Source organism: Protopterus annectens, chromosome 2.part2 (assembly GCF_019279795.1).
Source record: "Protopterus annectens isolate FY-2018-M chromosome 2.part2, PAN1.0, whole genome shotgun sequence".
NCBI lineage: Eukaryota > Metazoa > Chordata > Ceratodontiformes > Protopteridae > Protopterus > Protopterus annectens.
Window position 1 is genome coordinate 180,390,948 of NC_056730.1, and position 23,608 is coordinate 180,414,555.

The 23,608-nt window shown below is 42.8% G+C and overlaps 1 protein-coding gene across 1 annotated transcript in view; it reads right to left on the minus strand.

Annotated features, from left to right (window-relative positions):
* LOC122795593 (zinc finger protein OZF-like) overlaps positions 1–23,608 on the minus strand; it is a 318,033-nt gene that overhangs the window by 81,931 nt on the left and 212,494 nt on the right. The window contains exon 4 of the mRNA XM_044063851.1: positions 6,357–6,479. Within this exon, the coding sequence (XP_043919786.1) occupies positions 6,357–6,479 (123 nt within the window). The remainder of the gene's footprint in view (positions 1–6,356; positions 6,480–23,608) is intronic.

The window sequence follows — 23,608 nt, forward strand, 5'->3', positions numbered from 1 at the left end:
AGCAACACACCACATATTTTTGAAATCAGATGCTTTGGCAATTGCAACAGTGACTGGGTCATTTATTTGGCCACCTGTTTTTGCTCGGCTTTTTATGTAGGGCAAACATCTAGGCCATTAAAACACAGGATTAGTGAACATCTCAGTGATATCAGTACCAACATGATTTCTAATGCAATTTATAAACATACAATGACCCATGTCACTGCTAAATTTCAATTCACAATCATTGATAAAATTCAAGGACATAAATCCAATAAAGCAGGTTGGCATTCTATATTAAATAAGAAGGAATCTGGTTGGATTGTCAAGTTAGGGGCTTTGTTTAAATCTGACCATAATGAATTAAGTTAACTCTGGCATATACCAATCAGCTCCTAGTATGGTTTAATTAAATACTATTTAAATGTGTAATGGATTCAAATTACCTAATGCACTGAAGAAGGCTGTAAGTTTTGCCGAAACCGGTATGCTGTTTTTTTTGTTTTAATCACATTAAATTTTGACTCTATCTAACTCCTGAATGGTGCTAAACACCACTGCACAATAAACTGAGAAGACAATGGTGAGTTGAGGATACATGTATCATATGCAGGTATAGTACCTGCTCCCCAAACCCCACCTCAGAATGGGTAGTCACTTTCTGTGTCTCCACATCTGATATTAAATTGGGATTAAAATTAAGGTACAAATGCTCAAAGTCATATTTATGCACTGTATGCCTCCTCACTCCTACCTTCAAAAGACAACCACCTTCTGTATATCCTTCTAATATCAGACTGGGACAACTTTGAAAAAATAAATAGAACATAACATATTTGCTGTCAGACAAACATAAACGGCATCTTTAGTTACTCTCTCCAAAAGGTAACCATTTGCTTATGCATAAGATGTTTACTTGTGAGGAAAAAATAATGATTACAATAATGTTCCAACGCATACCTCTCAACCTCTTAATACAAGAAATCTGGACAATGCCTTACAAAATGGGGGACAAAGGCCCAAAAATAGGGATATATTTTAAATACTGCTCTTATAAACTTTGAAAGTTGCTAGAGTAACAGGATTTGTGTTAACATACATTTTTTGAAGGATTTCAAGTCTGAAACTCAAATGTATGTCATTATTTGGTGACTTCAATCCTCAGATCATCCTAGTGATTTACCAGAAAACCACAAATTTTATGAGGAACAGACTGAAAATATGAGGCAAAAATCTGGACATTCTGTGAAAATCTGTACAGTTGAGAGGTATGTTCCAATGTGCTACGTCTAGAGACAGTACAGTGGTCCTATAGAAGCTATAGTAAATCTCTGTAAACCCTTATGAAGTTTGTGAGGAAAGTTAAAGAAATAATGACCACACTATCCTCAGCCCAACACAAGTTATAGTGACCGCTGAGGTTTGGGAAGCATGCTAAAGAAATAATGTCAACATTACCAGCCCCCTCATACAGGTATAGTGACCTTTTGGGTACATCCACACACAGGTCTGGTTTTAGACTAGGTCAATTTCAGGGCAGAGGCGATTACTAAGCCTGTGTCAATGGGCCCACTACCACCCAGAAGTTCTGAAAGTGTGGGTATTCTGTGATGCACTGATCTCTTATTATTCATTTATTTATTTTTTTTTTTGAGAGAGAACTGTTAAACTGAGCAAGTGACAAAAAGATCAGATACTTTCATGCAGTCAAACCCACCAAGCAATCATAGCCACTTTTATGTACAATTCAGATGACTGACCGTGACAAAAGAGGATGACAGTGTAATCTACATTACCTTTGTTCCAAACAGTTGTCACAAATTAAATATGGCATGTCACTTCATGTAATCGCAATAGTCCTACAAATCCAAAATAATAAGCAAACAGCTGCAAACAGCTAGTCATTTTCTTCCACAAAAGGCAGCCACGGTAATTATACCTACACTATCTATGCATATTGTATGTCCAGTTACATAGCCCATCTTCCTTATCACAAAAGCACAGTAGTCCTCCAAAGCCAGATGGCGACTGCTTAAACTGAGCAAATACAAGGTCAGTTACTTTCAACCAGCCAATCCTAACCCTCACCCAGCAGTTACTGCCAAGACATCTGACGGCCATGTTATATTATTTCACCTCCACTGTCCACATAAACAAGTTGCCACACATTAAAGGATTGCATTCTAAGCTGTCCCATAGGTTCACCGATTCATACTAAACTAACTGCCCTTGTGGTCCATTTTAAGTCTAGCCAATTACCCCAAGCGAGAATCAAACCTTGCACCTTGTGTCTGTAAGGTAAATACCTTAATCATTAAGCCAACCTCCCACCCGATCACAAATCACAAAGCCAGAAAAATATTGCCTAAAATATCTGGTTGATCATTTCCAGCTTTATTGTGAAAACAGTAATAACACTTCTCATCACACCATTCCCCACATCCTAACTAACCACACAAATTTAAAATCTAAAACTATTGGCCAAAATAACTGGCTCATCACTGCCAATATTGTAAAAGCAGTAATTACAGTAATAACACTTATCTCACCTTCCCATTCCCATCATCCCAACTGCCCACACAAATCACAAAGCCAGAAAAATTGCCTAAAATATCTGTTTGATCACTGCCAGCAGCATTACTGTAAACACTGAAATAATACGTATCTCACTGATTCCATGTCATCCCTCTCCTCACTGTCCAGTCACAACTGTGCAGAATATCTCTGATTTTAATCCTTCATTAAGAACTCATTGAAGTGGCTTTGTGCCTATATTTTGAACATTGCAAGGCCTGTAGTCCCATGACCTCACAACATTTAAGCTAACGTAACAATGTGACTTGAAAAGCAAGGTAATTGGAGCTCCACCTCCCATTGTGCCTGATGTTCCACGAGCACATTTTCTTTTAAGTTAGTAGTAACACTTTATGTATTTATTTATTTTTCAGGGAAACATACATTCCTTTAAACAATAAATAGATATAAATAGGGTAAAAATCCTCTACATGCATGGCACCCTTGGCAGTCACTTAGTTCACCTGGCCCTGCTATTTACTAAAGCAGGAACTATTTGACTATGAGCAATTACTACATTTGCCTGTCTCTGTGAAGTACATGGATGAAGCCCAGACTAGCCTTGCGACCCAAGTCCAAGCAGCACCTCAGGAGATGGAAGAGCTGTGCAGAACAGGAAGACAGTGATAGGCTGACACTGGCTTAGCCCATGCATGGAAGCGGAAGCAGTGGTTTCAGCTGGCCAGTGACTACCAAGCATGTGGAGGCTTGCAATGTACGAAAATGGCAAGGACCAGATAAGTAGCCTTGATGTTCCCAAGACAGTGATGATAGCCATCACTGCATGTGGGTAGTAGTAGCAGACTCACAAATGCATAGGGAGAGTTTAAGAAGCCCTGCAATTATGCAGGTGTTCAGTTCACCCACCAGAGGTAGGGTTAGTTCCTAACTAGAAATGTGCTCATTACAGACACAACTTTTATGGCTGCTTGGATGACAGCCCCACTGGATGACTTTTGCCTTCATGTTGGGGACTCCTAGCAGCAGGGAAGCAAACTGGCTCATGACCCATAGGGTAAGCTTGATGGTCAGCAAACACAGAGGCAAAAGTATAAACAAAACAGTGTCATTCAACTCGCTATCATGAAGAATACCATCTTTGTTACTAAGATCTTAGAAAACTCCTGGACAATGGTTTTGAAACCTCTTCCTCTGCAAAAATCATTTCACTGTAATTTACCTGGCTTACATTTTACACATATATTCTACTATTTTAATCTACTAAATGTTATGTTTCCTTCACTAACTTATATGTGCCTTCCTGCAGATAGCTGATGGCTCACTATTAGTCTGACTCTCCATAAATGTTTTGATAAATGTGTTCAAATTTACCTGTAATGCTAAAATATATTTATCTGTATTCTACTTCTGTAAAATTGTGCACTATCTTGTATCTGGGTGCTTAAAAGGGTTCATGGGCTGGCTCACTTTTGCGGGCATTACATAAATGAAAATATAAATATATGAATATTTATTTACTGAAATAACTACATAAAATATCTGCAATAATTCTCAAAATTTATTCTTAAAAATACATATTCCACAATGGTGAGTTAGTAATGCCCTTTAGTAAGCAACAGTGGAAAAATTCTATCACTGGTCAATGTGTTAACTTGTAATCAAGAAGATGTTCATTGTATAAAAAGGCAGCCACAGCAATAGACTACAATGAAGATGGGTTCAAATGTCCTTTGGTAAGAAAGGACAGTCTTCATTTTTACTGTGGAAAATCTCAATACCACAGGGCTAAAGACAAGGTGCTTATATTAAAAAAAAACAGCAAACTGCACATGTGTTAACTATGCTGCAGAGCAGAAAGTTTCTCAGTGTACAATGGATACTTCAATAGCTGGAGGAATGCTACAGTGAATCAGGTGATGAATGCAGATCACATGAATGTCATTTGACAATACTTTTTTACAAGACATGTAAAGTGTAATGCATACAGTTTGGGACTATTGAAAATGAGAATAATATAGTCAAAAACAATTTAACACAATTCCTAAAATGATCAGTGTAAAAAAAAATATAAACCTAAAATTTGCAAAAAAAAAAAATCTCCAAAGTGTGAAGCAGACCACCATGGCCAGAATTTTGTCTTTCCCTTTTAGCACTAGCCATTCAGATGAAAGTTCTTCTTTTCAGTTCAGCCACCTATTACTTCTCTACAGTTCTGGATACAAGAAATCACTCTTTCTTTTCCTGTCTTCTATTCATTTAAAAAACAAGTGCACTAACTTTTGACAGATAAACAGTGTAATTAAATCAAACCCTCATTTAAATAAATCAGTATTTCTCCTTATTCTTCCTAAAATACCCCCCCCCCAACAGTGATTTTTTTATAAGATTAACTTCTTGACTTTGTACTCTTCAAAGTGTGTTTTGTTTGTGGTACTTGGTAATTCAAATATTACTCTCATGTCTCTATTCTGTACTCTTCATTGCAGAGCATCATGTTTTTTAGCCTTCTGTCTTAGCAAATTAGTAGAAATGCAATCATGTAAGATTGGAGGTAAAACACTACTAGCTCAGTGGCATAACAGAGACTTGACAACGCCCCAGCTTCAATTAGTGGCCTGTGCACTCAGGAAGCCAGCCAAGCAGAGACTGGAGTACATGGCCAGTTAGCTTAACCGTCCCAGAAGTGTGTAGACAGAGTGCCACTTTGATTAAGACCAGATTCTTCAGATCCTACAATCTGGGATTCAGGTAGCATGACAGTCTGCTGAGTCTAATTATGACGGCTGTCAAAATGCAATTACTAGCAAATGGAAATCAAAGTCTAAACCGACTTTACTAGAAGTAGTGAAGATAGTAACAGAGATAAAACAACTGGAATTGGGATCTTTAAAAAAGGAGCAAATTACATAGGAGAAAATGGGAAATGTGGGATCAGTAAATATGTAATGTTTGACTGACAATGACTGGATATATTATAAATGATGTATAATGTTTGCAGCTACAGTTGTGTTGGCATGGTTGGTAATGTACAATGTTTGCAACAGAGATTGTGTCAGTATGGTTTATTTTCATTTACATAAATGTAAAATTGCCCATTACATGATAATTTAATAAAGATGTTTCTTGTTAAAAAAAAAAAAAAAAAGCACACACGCACTTAGCTGGATATCGCAGACACTCAACACTGCATCCAGTAAAGCAGCCACTGCGATGAGCTTTTTGGCCACTAGAAGGAGGTGATAGAAGCAAAGAAAACATTTTAGATCCCCTAATGGATGAAAGCTTTGGTCACTGTCTCAATCTTTCCCCCTCTCACAGTATTCTACAGTGTTGGGGATTGGGAGGAACAAATGAGCTAACAAGGGATAGTTACAGTGAGGAAACATATCCCAAACAGACTGAATAAAGAAGACAAGGAGATTGGAGACATACTAGGACCTCTTCAGTGTACTTAGGGTAAATAACATTATGTGATATTTGAAAAATGTACATAGTGATCTTCAGCACTATCTACCTGTTGAGGAAGCATATCAAACTATCAGTAAACTCAAAGGTATTGTTAGGAAAAATGTTTTCTCTGTATAGGTGGTATAATTGTACCATATTCTATAGGTGTAACATGTGCCTACTTCACAATTCCAACATGAGGATTTGCATAGTACTGATAACAGGACAGATGCTATTCTATACCCAGGGTACTCTGTGTAGGCTGTAAAAAGGTGTAGACACCATATCACTAAGCACGTTTCTTTTGTTAACTACTATTTATATCACATCATAAGACCAGAGTGGTCTTGTGGACAGAAATCACATGGGGTTACTTCAAGCTTATTACTTACTTGTAGTAGTATTCCACTCAGCAGCCTTTCTGTCTTCATACATATTTTTACACCATGGATCTCTGACAGGATATACATCGTCATTCACAAATAATTTTGTGTAGTGAACTGGGACATGCACTCCTGCAGCAATTAAAATTCAACAATGTTAGCATTGTGAAATTGTACCTTAAAATATAATATTGCATTTATATTTGATAAACTCACAAGTCACCCAGGAAGGACTATCTTCATCCATTCAAACACAGCATGACACTTTGTTTTTACACAAAATGTCAAACAGTTCTTAACGTAAAGGCTATTTAACTACAACCAATGAAAAACCTTTACTACAGTCTATGTAATATCATTTGTTTTTATGTTGTATTTTTCCACGTGCATCCTTGAAATATTCGTACTGCTGTGACAATGTGAACCCTACTATTCACTCCTACCTGGAACAGATCTTATCTGAAGTAGTTTATTTCATTTGTTCTTCAACCTGTGGGGTCTTTGGATCCACATTGGATCCGGCACGGCTGCATTTTCCAGCTACGGCTCCGAGCTCCATGCTCTTTCCCTTACCCATAATGCCCCCCTTGTCTCCCTTCAGATCTCATTTGCTGCCTGAGAGGAAGCAGTGTGGTTTGAGCTCCATAGTGTTTAGCAGTATTTTTCGAACAGCAATTGGTTTCTTTTTTTTGACTTTTCTATATATAACTTCTCTTTTAACCTTTTCGGTCCTTTGTTGGGGTTCTCCATAGAAATAGCCCATAGGCTTTACTATATTTCCTCCCCTCTTCTCTTCCAGTGTGGTGCATGTGTGTGTTTTGGGCTAGCTGAGGCATGTCGGATTCCCCGAAGTCAGGCTTCAAAAGATGCACAGAATGTGGCCATAAGCTTTCTCCGGTGGATGACCACACTCTGTGTGTGGTTTGTTTGGGGGTGGCTCACCTCCAGTCCCCCTGTCCTATTTGCTCTGGGTTTAATCCCAGGGAAATTAAGGAAAGGTGGGAGAACCTGATCATTAAGGGCCTGTTGCCCTCTTCTGCTGGGACTGAGGTCCCATTTTCCCCTGCTGGGAAAGCTGCGGCTGCTGCTTCGTCTTCCCCATTCTCAGCCTCTGGCACTCACCCTCCCGCCAAGAGGCCTGGGGAAGGGGATAAATCCAAAAAGGACCGGCCTCGCAAGCAATCCCCTGACCTCTTGTCAGAGGCCGGCCCCTCGCCAAAGGTTAAGCCTGTTTCCAGGCCAGTGACACCACGGCTCAGGTCCCCTAGGTTTTTGCCTAAGCCCGAGGTACAGGTTAGTCAGTCACCCCACCCCCTAGACCTTCTCCCCACCGGCTTTCCCAGCCTACATCGATGGCATCCTCCCCGCTCTACACAGAGCCTGTCTGAAGCAGAGATGGACAAGATGATGCAGAGGTTTATCCGTACTCAAATCCAGATGGGCATCTTGTTGGGGCCTTCTCCCACCAGAGCGGGCTCCTTTCAGCCAGTGTTTAGACACATCACTCCTTCTCTGATCTGACCTGTGGTTACAGAGTCATTGGATCCGAGGATGATCGGAGTTGAGGGGTTGGTGCCGGTGGTACCCTGTACCGCGAAGTTGGCCAGTGCCTTGAGTGTGTCGGATCTGACTGGATCGGATCCAAGCTCTCGGAGCTGTAGCCTCGGGGTCAGATCTGAGGGGGTGCTCTCTGCCTGAGCTTGTCAAACAGAAGCATCCCCCTTGGCTCCCAAAGGCTCGGCCCCAGCTCCCTGGTCGGATCAGAGGGGAGCGGCTTCTGCTCGGTCAGTCCAGGAGATCGTTTCCCCCTTGGCATTCGACATGGTAAAAAGGGTGCTCGCAGGGTCGAGGCCTCTGACTATTTCATCTTCAGAGTCTGTCCAGACCCCCCCTGGCCTTGAGTGTAGGTTCGGCCATCTACCCTCTCAGGGACAGCCCATAGCCATAGTGCCCCAGGAAGTTCTGGCCTTGGTACAACCTGCTTGCGAGACCTCCCCAGATAGTCCACCTGAGGAGCCCCCTTGCAAACATGCGTGTTAAAGGAGGCACTTGGACTCTCCTCCAGCCCCTCACTGAAGACACGGACCTGGATGAAGGGGAAGGTTCCCCAAGTTCACCATCCTGAGGATGTCTCCTTTGGAAACATCATGGAGATCCTTCGCCAAAGAGGGGGATGGTATGCCCCAAAACCAACCTCTGACAAGTCTGTGCTTCTAGAGGCATTCGGCTCATGCCCATCTACCTCTTGGGTGTCCCCTCCTGCCGATCCACTTGTGGATTTGATAACATCTAGGGCGTGGAAGGAGCTGGACAACATAGAGCCAATACCCAAGTGCCTGGACAAGGTCTTAAGCCCCCCCTCGGACAAGTTACACTGGCACAAGGGGTCCCCTGTAGATGCTATGCTGGTGGTGATAGCCACCAAAAGAGAACTCGCCCAGGAAAGTTCCAAGGTCCATCCACCTGGCAGAGAGTCGAGAATGTTGGACCATTTTGGGAAGCAAGTTTATGCTTCAGTGACCTTCTGTGTGAGGGTGCTGAACTACATGGTGCACGTCATTCGACTCCAGAGAGATCTGGTTAAGGAAGTCACAGAGTCGACCCCAGGGTCCAAGTCGGCAGAGGACAGGAAGACATTTGATGCACAAATGGCCACCTTAAAATCTGTAGCCAACACGTCTATGTGCTTGCTCTCCCATGCCACGAGGGAGCTGCATGGGCGGTGGGGTCAGGCGTTGCCATCCGATGTCACACCTGGCTCCACTTATGTCAGTTCTCAGAGCCCTTCAAGGAGTCTTTTACCAATGCCCCCTATGATGGTTCTTCCCTTTTTGGGAAGACGGTCAGAGAGACCTTGGTCCAGAGTGAGAAGGATGGGAAGACAGTCTGCCATCGGGATCCACTTTTCACCACCTCAAAAGTCCTTTTCCTGGAACCAGCGAGGCCAGAAGATGATGTGGTTCCGCAAGTCTCAGGTGTTTTCCTGGGACGCTCAGGAGGCAGAGGGGGATATGAGAGACGCTGCCATAGAGGCAGAGGGGGTCCTAGGAATTTCAGGTCCTGAGAACCTTTCTCAGACAAACCTGGACAGCAGCTCTGAGGGGTTGCCTGGCTGTCCATCTCTGGAGGCAGTCAGGGGTCACTTGTCACTTCACCCACTAGCATGGGAGTCCATCACGACAGATCAGTGGGTGCTGCAAGTCATATCCAGAGGATATTTCATCCCATTCAAGGATCTTCCCTCCATCCAACAAAGCCCTCTCGGACGTCCCACCCACATAGCAGGAGGAAGCAGCAGTGCAGGTAGACTCACTGCTAAGAAAACGAGTCATCTAACCAGTCCCCCTAGACCAGTCCGGATCCAAGTTTTATTCCAGGTTTTTTTTAGTGCTAAAAAAGATGGGGGACCTCAGACCAATATTGGATCTGTCCAAATTGAACCTGTCAGTAACCAAGACAAAATTTCGGATGGTTACAATTCAATCTATCCTGCCCTATCTGCAGGCCAGAGACTGGATGTACTCGATCGATCTCCAGGATGTGTACTATCACATCAAGATGGACAGGCGCTCCCAGAGGTTCCTTCACTTCTGTCTGGGAGCCAGTCATTACCAATTTCAAGCCTTCCCCTTTGGTCTTATCACAGCCACCCGGGTGTTCACCAAGGTAATGGCGGTAGTAGCGGCTCACCTGAGGCTTCAGGACATTCAAGTCTTTCCGTACCTGGATGATTGGCTCTTTACTGCCCCTTCAGAGCATCTACTGTCAGGCCAGGGACTCCTTCCTTCAGCTAGCCAACAAGTTGGGTATTACGATCAATATGAACAAGTCTGCTCTTCACCCGGCTCAGATTTTAGATTTCATTGGGGTATGGCTGGACACAATACAAATGAAGGTGTTCCTCACATCAGACAGGCTATGCAGCCTGAAGTTACACATCTTACACATTCTTCTGACTCGTTTACCAACAGCCAAAGCAGTGTTAAGGGCTCTAGGTTCCATGGCGGCCACTATAAATCTTCTTCTTATGGCGTGCCTTTACATGAAGGTAGTGCAGTGGACACTGGCAGTTCAGTGGTCACTGTTAGACCTTCCTTTGTCTTTTCCACTGAGAATTTCAAAAGTGTGCAGGGACTCCCTTTGGTGGTGGATTCAGTCCCCAGATCTCCTCAAGAGACATCCTTTTCAACCTTCTTTATCCAAAACCATGGTGACCATGGATGCCTCCCTACTAGGGTGGGGGGCACTGCTCAGGAAGGACAGTCCAAGGCACATGGTCCCCTTCCGAGACCTATCTGCACATCAATGTTCTAGAGATGAGAGCGGTTCTTCTTGCGTTGCAGGCCCTCCATGCTCATCTTCCTCTGGGAACGATTGCAGTTCAGACGGACAATATGTCAGTGGTCTGGTATATCAACAAACAAGGGGGAACCAGATCGTATCCCTTATGTTGAGAGACCATGAAAGTGTGGGAATGGGTGATCTCCACCAGCTGTTTTCTGGTGGCAACGCACATCCCGGGACAGCCCAACATTCTAGCAGACAGGCTCAGCAGATCGACCCTGATGCCTTATGAGTGGTCTCTGAAGGGCCTGGAGTTTTTAGAAACTTTCATTAAGCATTATTCCCTACAAATGGAACATCTGAAAAACGATTTGAACAAAATGGAGACAGAAATTAAGTCCGATATCCACTTCCCTCACTACAAATATGAATTTAGTCGCATATTTTGTAGCGTTGACAACGTTATTCAGAAATTGAGGGAAGCAAAGCTTAAAAAACTTGAGAGAGACCAAAAAGAATATTTGAATGGGACAGCATATCCATCCCCCCACCCTCACAAATTTGTTGTAACATTGAACCTGCAGGTGCTATTGGGGACAATAGCCCTATGAATGAGAACCCTGAAGGTGTACAACAACAGAACAACGTAACCAATGATGGCAACGAAGGTTCGGCTAACTGGAATGGTAGATTGAGGGGACGGGAAGAATTGCCTAACTCAAAAAAGCCATCGCAGAGTCAGGGTTTTCACAATGACCAGGGCTGGCAACAAACCCGATAACAAATGAGGAAGAATCAACGATCGAGAAAACAAACACGGAGAAGGAGATAATATTCCCGTAAGAGACATCCAACCATACAGATGGAGGTGGAGGGGTTACCATCTACACAAATAAAGAAGGTGGCTTTAAAATTTCACTGCAAAACCTGTGAGACCAGACTTAATAGAGGTTTTAGCCCATGGGCTCTCTTTTGTGCCCACAAAAAGAGCAGACATTTCTAGAACTTTAATTGATGATTTAAAAATATATTTGCGTAAATTGAATTTGCATCTCTTGTTGGGCAGTAATTCTTTAACAACAAGTGAACATAGAATCTCAAGTCTGTTTAACCCCTGACTGCATGCCATTTTAGGTAATTTTGAGAAACTGTGTGAAATGGATTTTAGAAATGTTTTAGCCAGGGCAAGTTATAAACAACATGATGCAAACTTGCAATTTTCCCAAATACAGGATATTACTGAATTAAAACTGTTTAATATACATGTCATGTGACCTGATAAGGGTGGCGGCTTGATTTTTATGGAAGAAAATGACTACAACTTTAGGATGTTAACTATGCTAGACAGTGAAGCATATGAAAAGGTCACCCTTAACGAAGTAAATAGGGCTTTCCTGAAAATTAAGAATAGCATTAATGATCTGTTTTTGGAAGGCAGGATTAGCCTTGACGTAAGTAATTATTTACTAATGGCTGCCCTTTTAACACCTGTAATATTTGGAATCCCCAAAATCCATAAAAAATCAGAAGACCCCCCACTAAGACCCATTGTGGACGGCAGAAATTGTATCATATATGCTTGTGCCAAAATGGTAGATGGAATGTTAAAGAAACATCTGCTTACCGAATCACAGATTTGTAAGGATTCCTCGGGCTTTTTGCAGGCATTAAATGAAGTAGAATACAATCCAGAATATGAATTTTTGATAATAGACATCAAAGATCGATACTCTGCTATACCACAGGCTCTGGGCATTAGTTGGGTAAAGGAATTCCTGATGGAGAAAGGTGTTGATAGAAATGAGTTGAACCTAATAGAAGACCTGCTAGAATTGATCTTGCAAAACAACTTCTTTCTATTCGACAAGAACTATTATTTGCAGAAAAGTGGAGTTGCCATGGGGTCACCTTGCAGGGGCAGTTTTGAAAATAGCATCATGGCTTTTTGGGAAAAGTAATTTTTGTTTCCTAATAACACTTTTAGGAATAATGTGAGATGGTATACATGATTTTTGGATGATATGTGCCTATTAATAAAAGGGAATTTAGAAACAGTCAATCAATTGTTAGAGGAGATGTCAAATATGACATCCTTTTTACAATTTACGTTTCATTTTGATAAACATGAAATGGTCTATTTGGACGTGAAATTGAAAAAGGATAACATCAACAGTAGATACATAGCCCACATATATAGAAAACCTACATATTCTAATGACTTTCTCCATTTTACCAACAACCACCCTACATATCAAAAGCGGGCCGTGGTGAAGGGGTAGCTCATAAGAGCTGCCAGAATGAATTCCCTTAACCAAGACCTTGACAATTAATGTCAAACGTCGAGGAATATGTTTATTAAGTGGGGCTATCCACCTCATTTCTTGGATGACATCCTGGTAGAAGTAGAGAGGAAGCGAATGACGGGCCACTTCAAACCTATCTTAAATAGGAACATATTTGAAGGCAATATGGAGATGGAAAGTACAATAATAAACATAAACCCTAGGGTAGAAAATGAATTTAATGTTAGCTTCATAACAACCTTTTCTAAGGATGCAAGTGCCCTTAGGAGCATTTTAAATAAAAATTGGGCCCTTATAAATGAAGATGTAACCCTTAGGTCTAAACTAATGGTTAAACCTAAAATAACATAGAAGGGGACCCAACATTAAACCTATCCTAGAAAGGAACTTGAAACCTTATATACCTAATAAAGACATGGAGAAATGTGGTAGATGCCCCTATTGTAAATTTATACATACAACAACAACTTTTAATGTCTTAGATGAACAGTATGAGTTGCAAGGCAGATTTGATTGTAACACGAAAGGGGTGGTTTACCTACCACAGTGTCAATCATGCTTCTGTTTCTATGTAGGGAAAACAGAGAGACACTTCAAACAGAGAATCTATGAACACCAATACAGTATAAACAAACAAAACAGCACAAATGCCTTGGCCAGGCATATTATAGATGAACCTAGTCATCAGTTTAAATACTTGGTCATCGAGCAGGTAGTACCCAATTATAATGGGGGTCCATCCATGGACTTTGAAATTAGAAGAGCATGAGCTTTTGAGGCAATTAAGACTCAATGCACATTCATATCCCGGACTAAATGACTACTGCTCTTTGAAATGCATTTTAAAATTGAAGTCATTATTATGAAGAATATGGAACAAAAACAACAAAAATGAAAATATATGTATTTTACGCGTTTACTTACATTTATATACTTATATATATTTATTTACTTTATATTTAGTTTGAATTAAATGTTAATAATAATATATATCTAATATAAATGATCTTAATGAGGAAGTTTAAAATCACATGATTTTTTTAGGGTGGGTTTGTGATATCGACTAGGAAATGTATTTAAGTGCTTACTTGTATGCCTTTTACTTGTCTGATTAAGTTCATTTAATTTATGTGAACAAAAGCGCTCACATTAAAAGGTTTTTATTCAAAGTTTTGATTTATTGGATTCATTTAAGCTACGAGATGCTTGAACTTCTGAAATAAGTATTCGTTTGTGCTTTAACCTTCTTAAGCTGGTCTTCCTCAAAACTTTGTAAAACTTTTCTCAAAGGTGCCTTTCTTCTCAGACCCCCGGTTAAGGACCAGATTCCTCCGTGGGACCTCACCTTGTTGTTGCAGGCATTGGTTTCTCCTTCCTTTGAGCCTGCAGCATCTGTGGAGCTACAATTTTTGACCTGGAAACCTGCCTTCTTGGTTGCCATCACATCCGCTAGAAGGGTGTCGGAGGTTCAAGCTGTTTCTATCAAAGTCGCTGATATGATCTTTTATAGAGTGTCGCTATGCACTAACCCATCCTTCCTTCCCAAGGTAGCTTCGGAAGCCAATATTAATCAGACTACTAATTTACCAGTATTTTTCCTAACTACCAGAACAAAGGAGAATACAAATAGCCTAGTACTTACCTATGAACTTATTTACTGGAAGTACATAGGCAGTTGAGGTTTTATCTTCACAGGACTAAAGCTTTCTGCAAGTCTGATCAGCTTTTTGTGTCCTATGCTAAGCCCTTCTTTGGTAAACCTGTTTCAAAAATGACTATCACTTGCTGGATTTCACAGTGTATTGGCCGGGCTTACTCAGATAGAGGTGTGTCTCTACCAGGAAAAGTAAAGGCTCATAGGTTCATAGGTGGATACTAGGCTATCGGCCCTGGGGCCTATACAAGCCCAGCCAAAAAGGTACCCTGGCTTTTGCCACCCAAGAAAATTATTTTCATGTGCCATTGTTGAGCAGAGCCACAGAAGTGATCCCCGGGGTGAATTTCCTATTTCCCATCCAATCATCAAGATTTTTCTTGAAGAATGCTAATGAGGAGCTTTGTTTGATATAGATAGGTAGTTTGTTCCAGAGTATGGGAAGTCTCTGGGACAGGAATCTATCCCTCTGGCATGTTCTGTTTATTGTGGTGACAAGGTTTAGGTCCCTAGAGCGTGTAGCTTGGAGGGATTGGGATTTCTTTACGTGGAGCATGTCCAACAGCTCTGGGTTTGACATAGCTTTGTATGTTAGGTAGAGATCACCTCTGAGTAGGCGATATGTGACGGAGTAAAGCTGGAGTTTTTTGAGACGGTCTGCGTAGGGCATCTGTTTGAGGTCGGTAATCCTCTTTGTGAGGTATTTCTGTGGCCTTTCCAGTTGTTGTAGATGTCTTGTGAGGTACATACCAAAAGGGGCGTTGTACTCTATAATGGGTGTGATGAGTAGAGGGGAACAATGACCTGTTTTTTTCTGGATGAGAAACCTTTTGTAGTGAGGTGTGCCACGTAGAAGGATTTCCTGACTACTGTGGTGATGTGATTATCAAAGGAGAGACTACTGTCCACCTGTGTCCCAAGGTCTCTTATCACACTTTTGGTGTTAAGTATACTACCGCCTATGTTGTAGTTCATGGGTACAGAGTTTTTACCAAAGGGGATGACAATGCACTTTTTGGCATTGAGCTTGAGGCCATGGCTTTGACACCAGGCATCTGTCTCAGTGAGGCCCTTTTGTACGATGTCCACATCGTTAGGAGTTTTGATTATGGCTCCTAGTTTGCAGTCATCTGTGAACTTTGTTAGCCAAAGACCTTTTGTGTCAGCCTGTACTTCAGAGAAGTAGATACCAAACAGGAGAGGACCCAGGACTGAACCCTATGGTACTCCACTTGTCACTGGTCTGAAGTCGGACTTGGAGTCTGCTACTTCACAGTGTGGGTTCTGTCAGTGAGCCAGTTGGCAACCCATCTTGTGACATAGGGATTTATACCTAGTTTAGTGAGTTTATCTATAATTCCAGAGTGGGGGATGGTGTCAAAAGCCTTGGCAAGATCTAGATAGGCTGTGTGAACCACCTTACCCTCGTCTACGGCTTTGATGACTGCTTCAAAGAAGTCTATCAGGTTTAGGAGATACGATCTGCCTTTTACAAACCTGAACTGGGGGAGTCCAGAGTTTGGAGATTACCAATGTCTTTGTTTATAAGTTCCATGATGATACGTTCCATGACCTTGCAGATCAGGCTCGTCAGACTAATGGAGCGGTAGTTCCCGGGGTCCGTGGTGGTTCCCCCCTTGTGGAATGGGATAACTGTCGCTGTGTACCATTCATCAGGCACAAAGCCTGAGGTGAGGCTATGATTGAACATGGTACTTAGGTGGGGTGCCAGTTCGTTCTGTAGTTCATGTAGAACGCAGCCTGAGATGTTGTTTGGTCCCATGGATGATGTGTTCTTGGCTTTGAAGAGTGTGGTTTTTACCTGTGCAGCCGTGATTACAGGAACTTTGCATTCTTCCGGTATAAAGATGGGCTCTTTAGGGGGTGAGAGGGGGGTAAAGTTAGCACTAAACCTATCTGCCAGGATGTTGGCAATATCAGTTGGGTCTGTATATTTAGTGCTATTGTGCTGTAACTCAGAACAGATCTGAGCATTGCCATTGAGATTCTTGACATAGCTATAGAATGCTTTGTGGTTGTCTTTAGAATCAGTGGCGGATTTGTTTTCGTAACTAGCTTTGGAGGATTTTATCAGGGATCGCAGCTTCTTACTGAGGCTGATCAGGGAGCTCCTCCACTCATGGAATCTTACTCTCTCTTGCAACAGTTTCTTCCTTCTGTTGTACAGTTTGTTTATGGCAGGGGACCACCAGATTGGCTTCCTTTTTTTGGAGGATAGCATCTTGGTTCTGTTTGGGATAGCACAATCCATGCACTCGTGTAAGTGCTTATAGAGTGCAATTGTGTAGGATTCAGTAGTCACAACTGTATTGTCCATCTGCATGGGTGTCATAAAGTTCACCACTTCTCTCTTAAGAAGCATGAAGTTGGCTTTGGAGAAATTTTTTACCATGGTTTCCTTAATGGGGGTGGGGGCAGGATGTGGATATCTAGGGTAATTAGCTTATGGTCGGATCGGATCAATGAGGTGTTGACTTCAGGTGTGGAACACCGGTCATTCATGTTGGTAATGACTAGATCTAGGATATTGTTGCCCCTGGTGGGGGTGTGGATAAGTTGATCCAGGGCATTTGAGTTTATGAATTCCAGAAAGCATTGAGCGAAGGAGTTGGTACACGAGTAGTTTTCCCAGTTAATGGTGGGGTAGTTGAAATCGCCCATTATTAGGGTGTTTGGTTGAACCCTAATATTTTCCAGTACATCAAGAAAAGAGGAGTGGGAATCTTGGGATCTGTAGCAAGCTACAATTTGGATTGCAGTTTTGTCCAGAGTTAGTTGCACTTGGATAACCTTTAACCTTGGCTGCATTATGCTGAGCAACTAGCCTGGAGGTGTGGATATCCTTAATGAATATGGACACACCTCCGCCTTTGGTGTTTTAGTCCAGGTTACTTGGCCGAAAAGTGTGGCATGAGTTATAGCCTGGTAGTGCAGGGGTGCTCTCTGGAGCCTTGAACCAGGTCTCAGTCACTGCACAGATATTGATGTTCTCCATTTTAAGGAGTGCCTCGAGTGAGTGCATTTTGAGATTTAGACTTCTAGCACTGAGTAGCATCACCCTCAGTTTTTGCTTGCCTGTTCCTGTTACGGTGGTGAATTTGTCATTTGAACCTTGCCTAAAAAAGGCACCATAGGGGCGGCAAGAACCTTAGGAAGTATCCGGAATCCCAGGGATGACAGGTGCAGGCCATCTCTGGCAAAGCATCGTGGTCTGTCGACCATGTCATCCCAGGCAGACAGATACTGGATCCCTTTAGAATGGCACCAGAAACTTAGCCAACTGTTGAAGTCAATCATTTTGTCCTTGTACTGCGGCATCAGTCTGGGTGATGGCAGAATGCTACTCAGGGCTAGGGTCATACCTGCCTGGGCTACATTCGACCCGATCTATGGCTATGTCAGCAGCCTTTTGGTCTAGGGTATCTTTGGATGATATTTGTTCAGGTGATACTTGGGCCTCATCTCACAGATTTATTTCTCATTATAAACTGGAATTGGTCTCTAGGAGTAGAGCATACTTTAGCTCTGCGGTGCTCCGGAATATCCTTCCACGAGGGTATCCTAAGAGTTGGGTAGTTGGAAACTCTGTCCCACAAGTTGAAGAACAAATGAGGTAAACTACTTCAGATAAAAAAGTTATGTACTCACCATAACGTTCCATCTGAGTAGTTCTACTTCATTTGTCTTAAACCGTTTCCCCCCCCCTCCTTTGGGATATGACATGTCCCTTGTACCAGACAGTTATTGTTGGGATCTTTGGTTCTGTCAGGGTTAAAGTTCTTTTGTGATGTTTGTGCTGGAGGATAAGGTGGCATTAGGTCGGGTGTCTGATACCTGTTAGGCAGCAAACTTGATCTGAAAGGAGAAGGGAGACAGGGAGCATTATGGGTAAGGGGAGAAGCATGGAGCTCAGAGCCGTAGCTGGAAAATGCGTCCGTATCGGATCCGAACACCCCACGGGTTGAAGACAAATGAAGTAGAATTACTCAGATGGAACGTTATGGTGAGTACATAACTTCTTTTTTCTTTTTAATTCGCTCACTGTACTTATGAATTGCATGTTGCAGTTTCAATCAGTAATGGCTCTAGATCCAGCCATTGGTTTTCATATCATAGTGTGCTTAGATCCTAAAGTTAATAGAATGCCTTCAGGAAGCTGGTTTCCTTCAATAAGGAATGAGTAATTACATAGCAACATCCTGGGTATGGGCAGAGCAGAGATTAAACTAATGTTTTGAAACTGTTGCTAATGAAAAATATGTAGATTAATAACCTGATCAGCTGCTGGTTCCCAACCATTTCGTTATTACTTTCTGTATGAAGTTAATAATGGTTTCATCAGTTTATGGGGATTCAAACTGCGTAAATTTCTACTTTTTTATGTACTGCATTTAGTTTAATTTCAGACCCTGGCAGAAACACTTTCCCTGTGAGGAACAGACACAGGCATTTACGTACTACATTAGAATGACAACAATAGTGGGCCAAAAGGGCAGAATATCTTCTCTCACAGTACGAGCAAAGTTAAAGAAAATTAAATCTCTAACTGGAACATAATTAGCAAATAACATGCTTCTAATAATATTATTACAGAGCATTACAAGTCCTATTACTTCAGACACAGTAAATTGGGCAAATTCAGCTTACCAGTAAACCCATGCATCAGTTTAAATATACCCGTAAAATCAATGCAGCCGAGAGACAGAGATGGGTACATGGACAACCAGGAGTGAGTTGGAAAGGAGATGGTAGAGCCCGAAAGAGTGGCCATTAGGGATAAACTGAGATCTTTAGCTGAGGCAGGCTCTAGACCACCACCCTTGGGATACCTCAAGTAATGACAGAGTAGTTACAGTAGCTAGGCTTTTATTCCTTCCAGGAACAGACCTCTGGTTCTTGTGTTCTAGATATCAGCCGGCATGAAGTTCCAGAGAAGGAAACAATGTTTTGGTGTTAAGCTTAAGGTCATGGTTCCGACAGCAGTCACTGGTCTCAGAATGGCCCTTTTGTAGGATGTCTACATCACTTGGGGTGCTGATAATGACTCCTAGCTTGCAGTCATCAGCAAACTTGGTCAGCCAGTGTCCCTCTGTGTTGGCCTGGACTTCTGACAAGTAGATGTCAAACAGGAGAGGGCCCAGGACCGAGCCCTGTGGGGCTCCATTTGTGACTGGTCAACAGTCTGACTTGGAATCCGCAACTTTCACTCTGTGGGTCTTGTCTGTGAGCCAATTTGCAACCCATCTAGTGATATAAGGATCGATGCCTAGTTTTGTGAGTTTATCAATGATACTCGAGTGGGGAATGGTATCAAAGGCCTTGGCCAGGTCGAGGTAGGCTGTATGCACTGCCTTACCCTCATCCACAGCCTTGGTGACTGCCTTGAAGAAGTCAACCAGGTTCAGTAGGCAGGATCTCCCCTTGACAAAGCCAAACTGTGTGGGGTCAAGAGTTTGGAGATTGCCTATATCTTTGTTGAGCATGTCCATGATGATGTGCTCCATAGCTTTGCACACCAGGCTTGTCAGGCTAATGGGGCAGTAGTTCCCAGGGTCTGTAGTTGCTCCTGCTTTGTGGAGGGGGATGACTGCAGCAGTGTGCCATTCATTAGGGACAAAGCCTGAGGTAAGGCTGTGACTGAACAGGGCACACAGATGTGGTGCCAGTTCGTTTTGTAGTTCATGTAGGATGCAGCCAGGGATATTATCAGGTCCCATGAACGCTATATTCTTGGCTTTGGATAATGCAGTTTTTACCTGTGCAGCAGAAATGGTGGGTACCAGGCTTTCTTCTGGTATTGTGATAGGGTCTGGGGGGATAAAGTTGGCACTGAATCTGTCGGCCAGTAAGTTGGCTATATCTGTTGGCTCTGTACAAGAGGCACCATTGTGCAATAACTCAGAGCAAATCTGGGTATTGCCTTGGAGGTTAAGGCTTTGTGGTTGTTTTTGGTGTCAGCTGCAATTCTGCCTTCATAGCTGGCTTTACAGGATTTGATAAGGGATCTCAAATTTTTGTTGAGTCTGGTAAGGGAGTTTTTCCAGTCTTGTGACTTCATTTTTTTCTGCAACAGTTTCTTCCTTTTGTTGTAGAGTTTGATGGCTGGGGACCACCAGATTGGCTTCCTTTTTTTGAAGGAAAATGTCTTGGTTCTATTTGGCATGGCAAGATCCATGCATTTGTGTACGTGCTCTTACAGTGCACTGGTGTACGATTTGTCAGTCATGCAGGTATTTTCCATTGGCATTGGTGCCGAGAAGTTGGACACCTCTGTTTTTGGAGCCCGAAGTCAGCTATGGAGAAGTTTTTCAGGGTGGTCATCTTAGCAGAGGGTGTGGGTGAGATGGAGATTTCCATGGTGATCAGTTTGTGGTCACATTTAACCAGGGAGGAGTTGACGATAGGTGTGGAGCAATGGTCTCCCATATTGGTGATAACCAGGTCGAGGATGTTGCTTCCTCTAGTGGGGGTCAGAATGAGCTGGTCCAGGGCATTGAAACTGATAAATTCCAGGAAGAGTTGGGCCTGTACATTGGTACTAGAATATTTTTCCCAGTTGATGGAAGGGTAGTTGAAGTTGCTCAGTATGAGAGTATTGGGCTGGACCTTGGTAGATTCCAGAGTGCTTAGGAAGATGGAGTGAGAGTCAAGGGGACATGATTGGGGTTCTGTAGCAGGCTATGACTTGTATCGCCATCTTGCCCAGTGTTAATTGTACCTGAAGTATCTCGGATGCAATGTGCTGGGCTAGCAGTTTGGAGGTGTGTGTAGCGTTTATGAATATGGAGACACCACCGCCTTTGGAACGGCACTCAGCAAAAAGTACAATTGTGTACACTTACCATAAATGTAGATGTTTGAGTGTCTTCACTGTTGCAGTCATGACTGTAGGGTTCTCCCTTGCCAGCAGGCAGTCCTTGGTCGTCCAGAATCCCAAAGTCTGGGTCCGGCGTCGGCTGCTCAGCCACGCTCCCTGACGTCAGAGCGCCAGGAGTACAAAGCTGACAGCCGACGCCATGTTCTCCAGTTTTTCTTGCCCCAGATGTCAGGTGTTCCAAAATGAGTAAAATCCCATACCCTTTGCAAATACACCTCAAAAGAAGGGTGAAGAAAGGAGCCACATAAAAGAAAAAATAAGAGGGGACAGGAGGGAGGGTAACCCAGACTGCAACAGTGAAGACACTCGAACATCTACATTTATGGTAAGTGTACACAACTGTACTATGTTCATCGTGTTTCACTGTTGCAGTCATGACTGTAGGGTTGAATCCCAAAGCAGAATAAAAGGGAGGTGGTCATAAAGTAGAGGGGGCGGCTAAAAGGCCCTGCAAGACAGCAGAAGCAAAGCCTGCCCTAGACTTAGAGTAGAGAAGGAGATTGTAGTGCTTGGCAAAAGTATGCACAGAACTCCAAGTAGCAGCTTCCAAAATGTCTTTGGTAAGAACTCCCCTGAGGAAGGCAGCTGAAGTGGCAGCAGCTCTGGTAGAGTGAGTCCTTATACTCCCTGGGATTTGCTTTCCATGGTGTGAATAGCAAAATCTGATTCCATGAGCAATCCATTTAGAAATGGTCTGTTTTGAAATGGCTTTACCTTGGGAACTTGAAGCATAAGAAACAAACAATTGCTCTGATTTCCTAATGTCCTTGGTTCTGTCCAGGTAAAAACGTAGTTGTCTGTGTACATCCAAGGAATGCAAGATCCTTTCCCCTTATTTTGAGGACTGGGGAAAAAGTTGGCAAGTGAATAGTTTGATTTAAAGCCACTTTGGAAACCACCTTAGGCATGAAAGTAGGATTAGTCCTCAAAGACACCCTGTCTTGATGAAAAGTAATATAAGGTTCCACAGCCATGAGAGCTTGCAACTCCGAAACTCTCCTGGCAGAGGTAAGAGCTAACAGGATGGCTGTCTTCCAAGATAAAAACTTGATGTCAGATGTGGCAGCAGGCTCAAAAGGAGGTAAAGTGAGTTTTTCCAAAACATAGTTGAGATCCCAAGCAGGAATGGGAGGAGATCTAGGGGGCCTTAAGTTCTTAGCTCCTCTGAGAAACTGTCTCATGAGCTGATGGGAAAAGATTGGAGGGTCTGTATTATAATGAGCAGAAATAGCAGAGGCATGTATCTTAATGGAAGAGAAAGAGAGACCCTTATGTAAGAGGTCCGTCAGGTATCGTAAAATCAGAGGAATGTTAGGAAGAAGAGGATCTGAATCCTGAGCCTGCATCCAGGAGCAAAATCTTTTCCATTTTCCTGCATAAGATTTTCTAGTGCTAGGACGTCTGGCTTCTAAAATGACATCCATAACCTGCTTGGGTAGAAGAGAATGAATCAATGACCCTGGATTAACCAGGCCGCCAGGCTGAGAGTTTGGACATGGGAGTGCAGAACCTGACCCTGGTGTTGGGACAGAAGGTTTGGAGTCTGTGGTAAAACCCAAGGGGGCTCCAGACAAAGGTTTTTCAGTGTTGGGTACCAAAACTGTCGAGGCCAATTTGGGGCCAGTAAAATTATCATCTTGGGCTTGTCCTGTTTGATCTTTAATAACACCCGTGGAAGAAGATGTAGAGGTGGGAAGGCATACCCCGAGAGGTTTCTCCAACTGAATGATAGTGCATCCACTTTCCAAGCTAGTTCGTGGAATGTCCTGGTGCAAAAAATCTGTAGTTGATGATTGAGTTGGGATGCAAAGAGGTCTATGTGAGGGCATCCCCAGACTGCTGTAATCATCCTGAATATTTCGGTATCCAGCATCCATTCGTGTGGGTCCGACAGGTTTCTGCTCAGACTGTCTGCCAGGAAGTTTTGCTTCCCTGGTAGAAACTGAGCTTGAAGGTCCAGTTTGCAAGCTAGAGCCGTGTTCCATAGATTCATGGCTAGTCTGCAAAGGGGATAGGAATGAGATCCCCCTTGCTTGTTTATGTACCACATAACCGTGGTGTCGTCTGTCCGAATCAGTAGCTGTCCTGGTTGTAGAAGATTCCTGAAAGCCCACAGAGCATT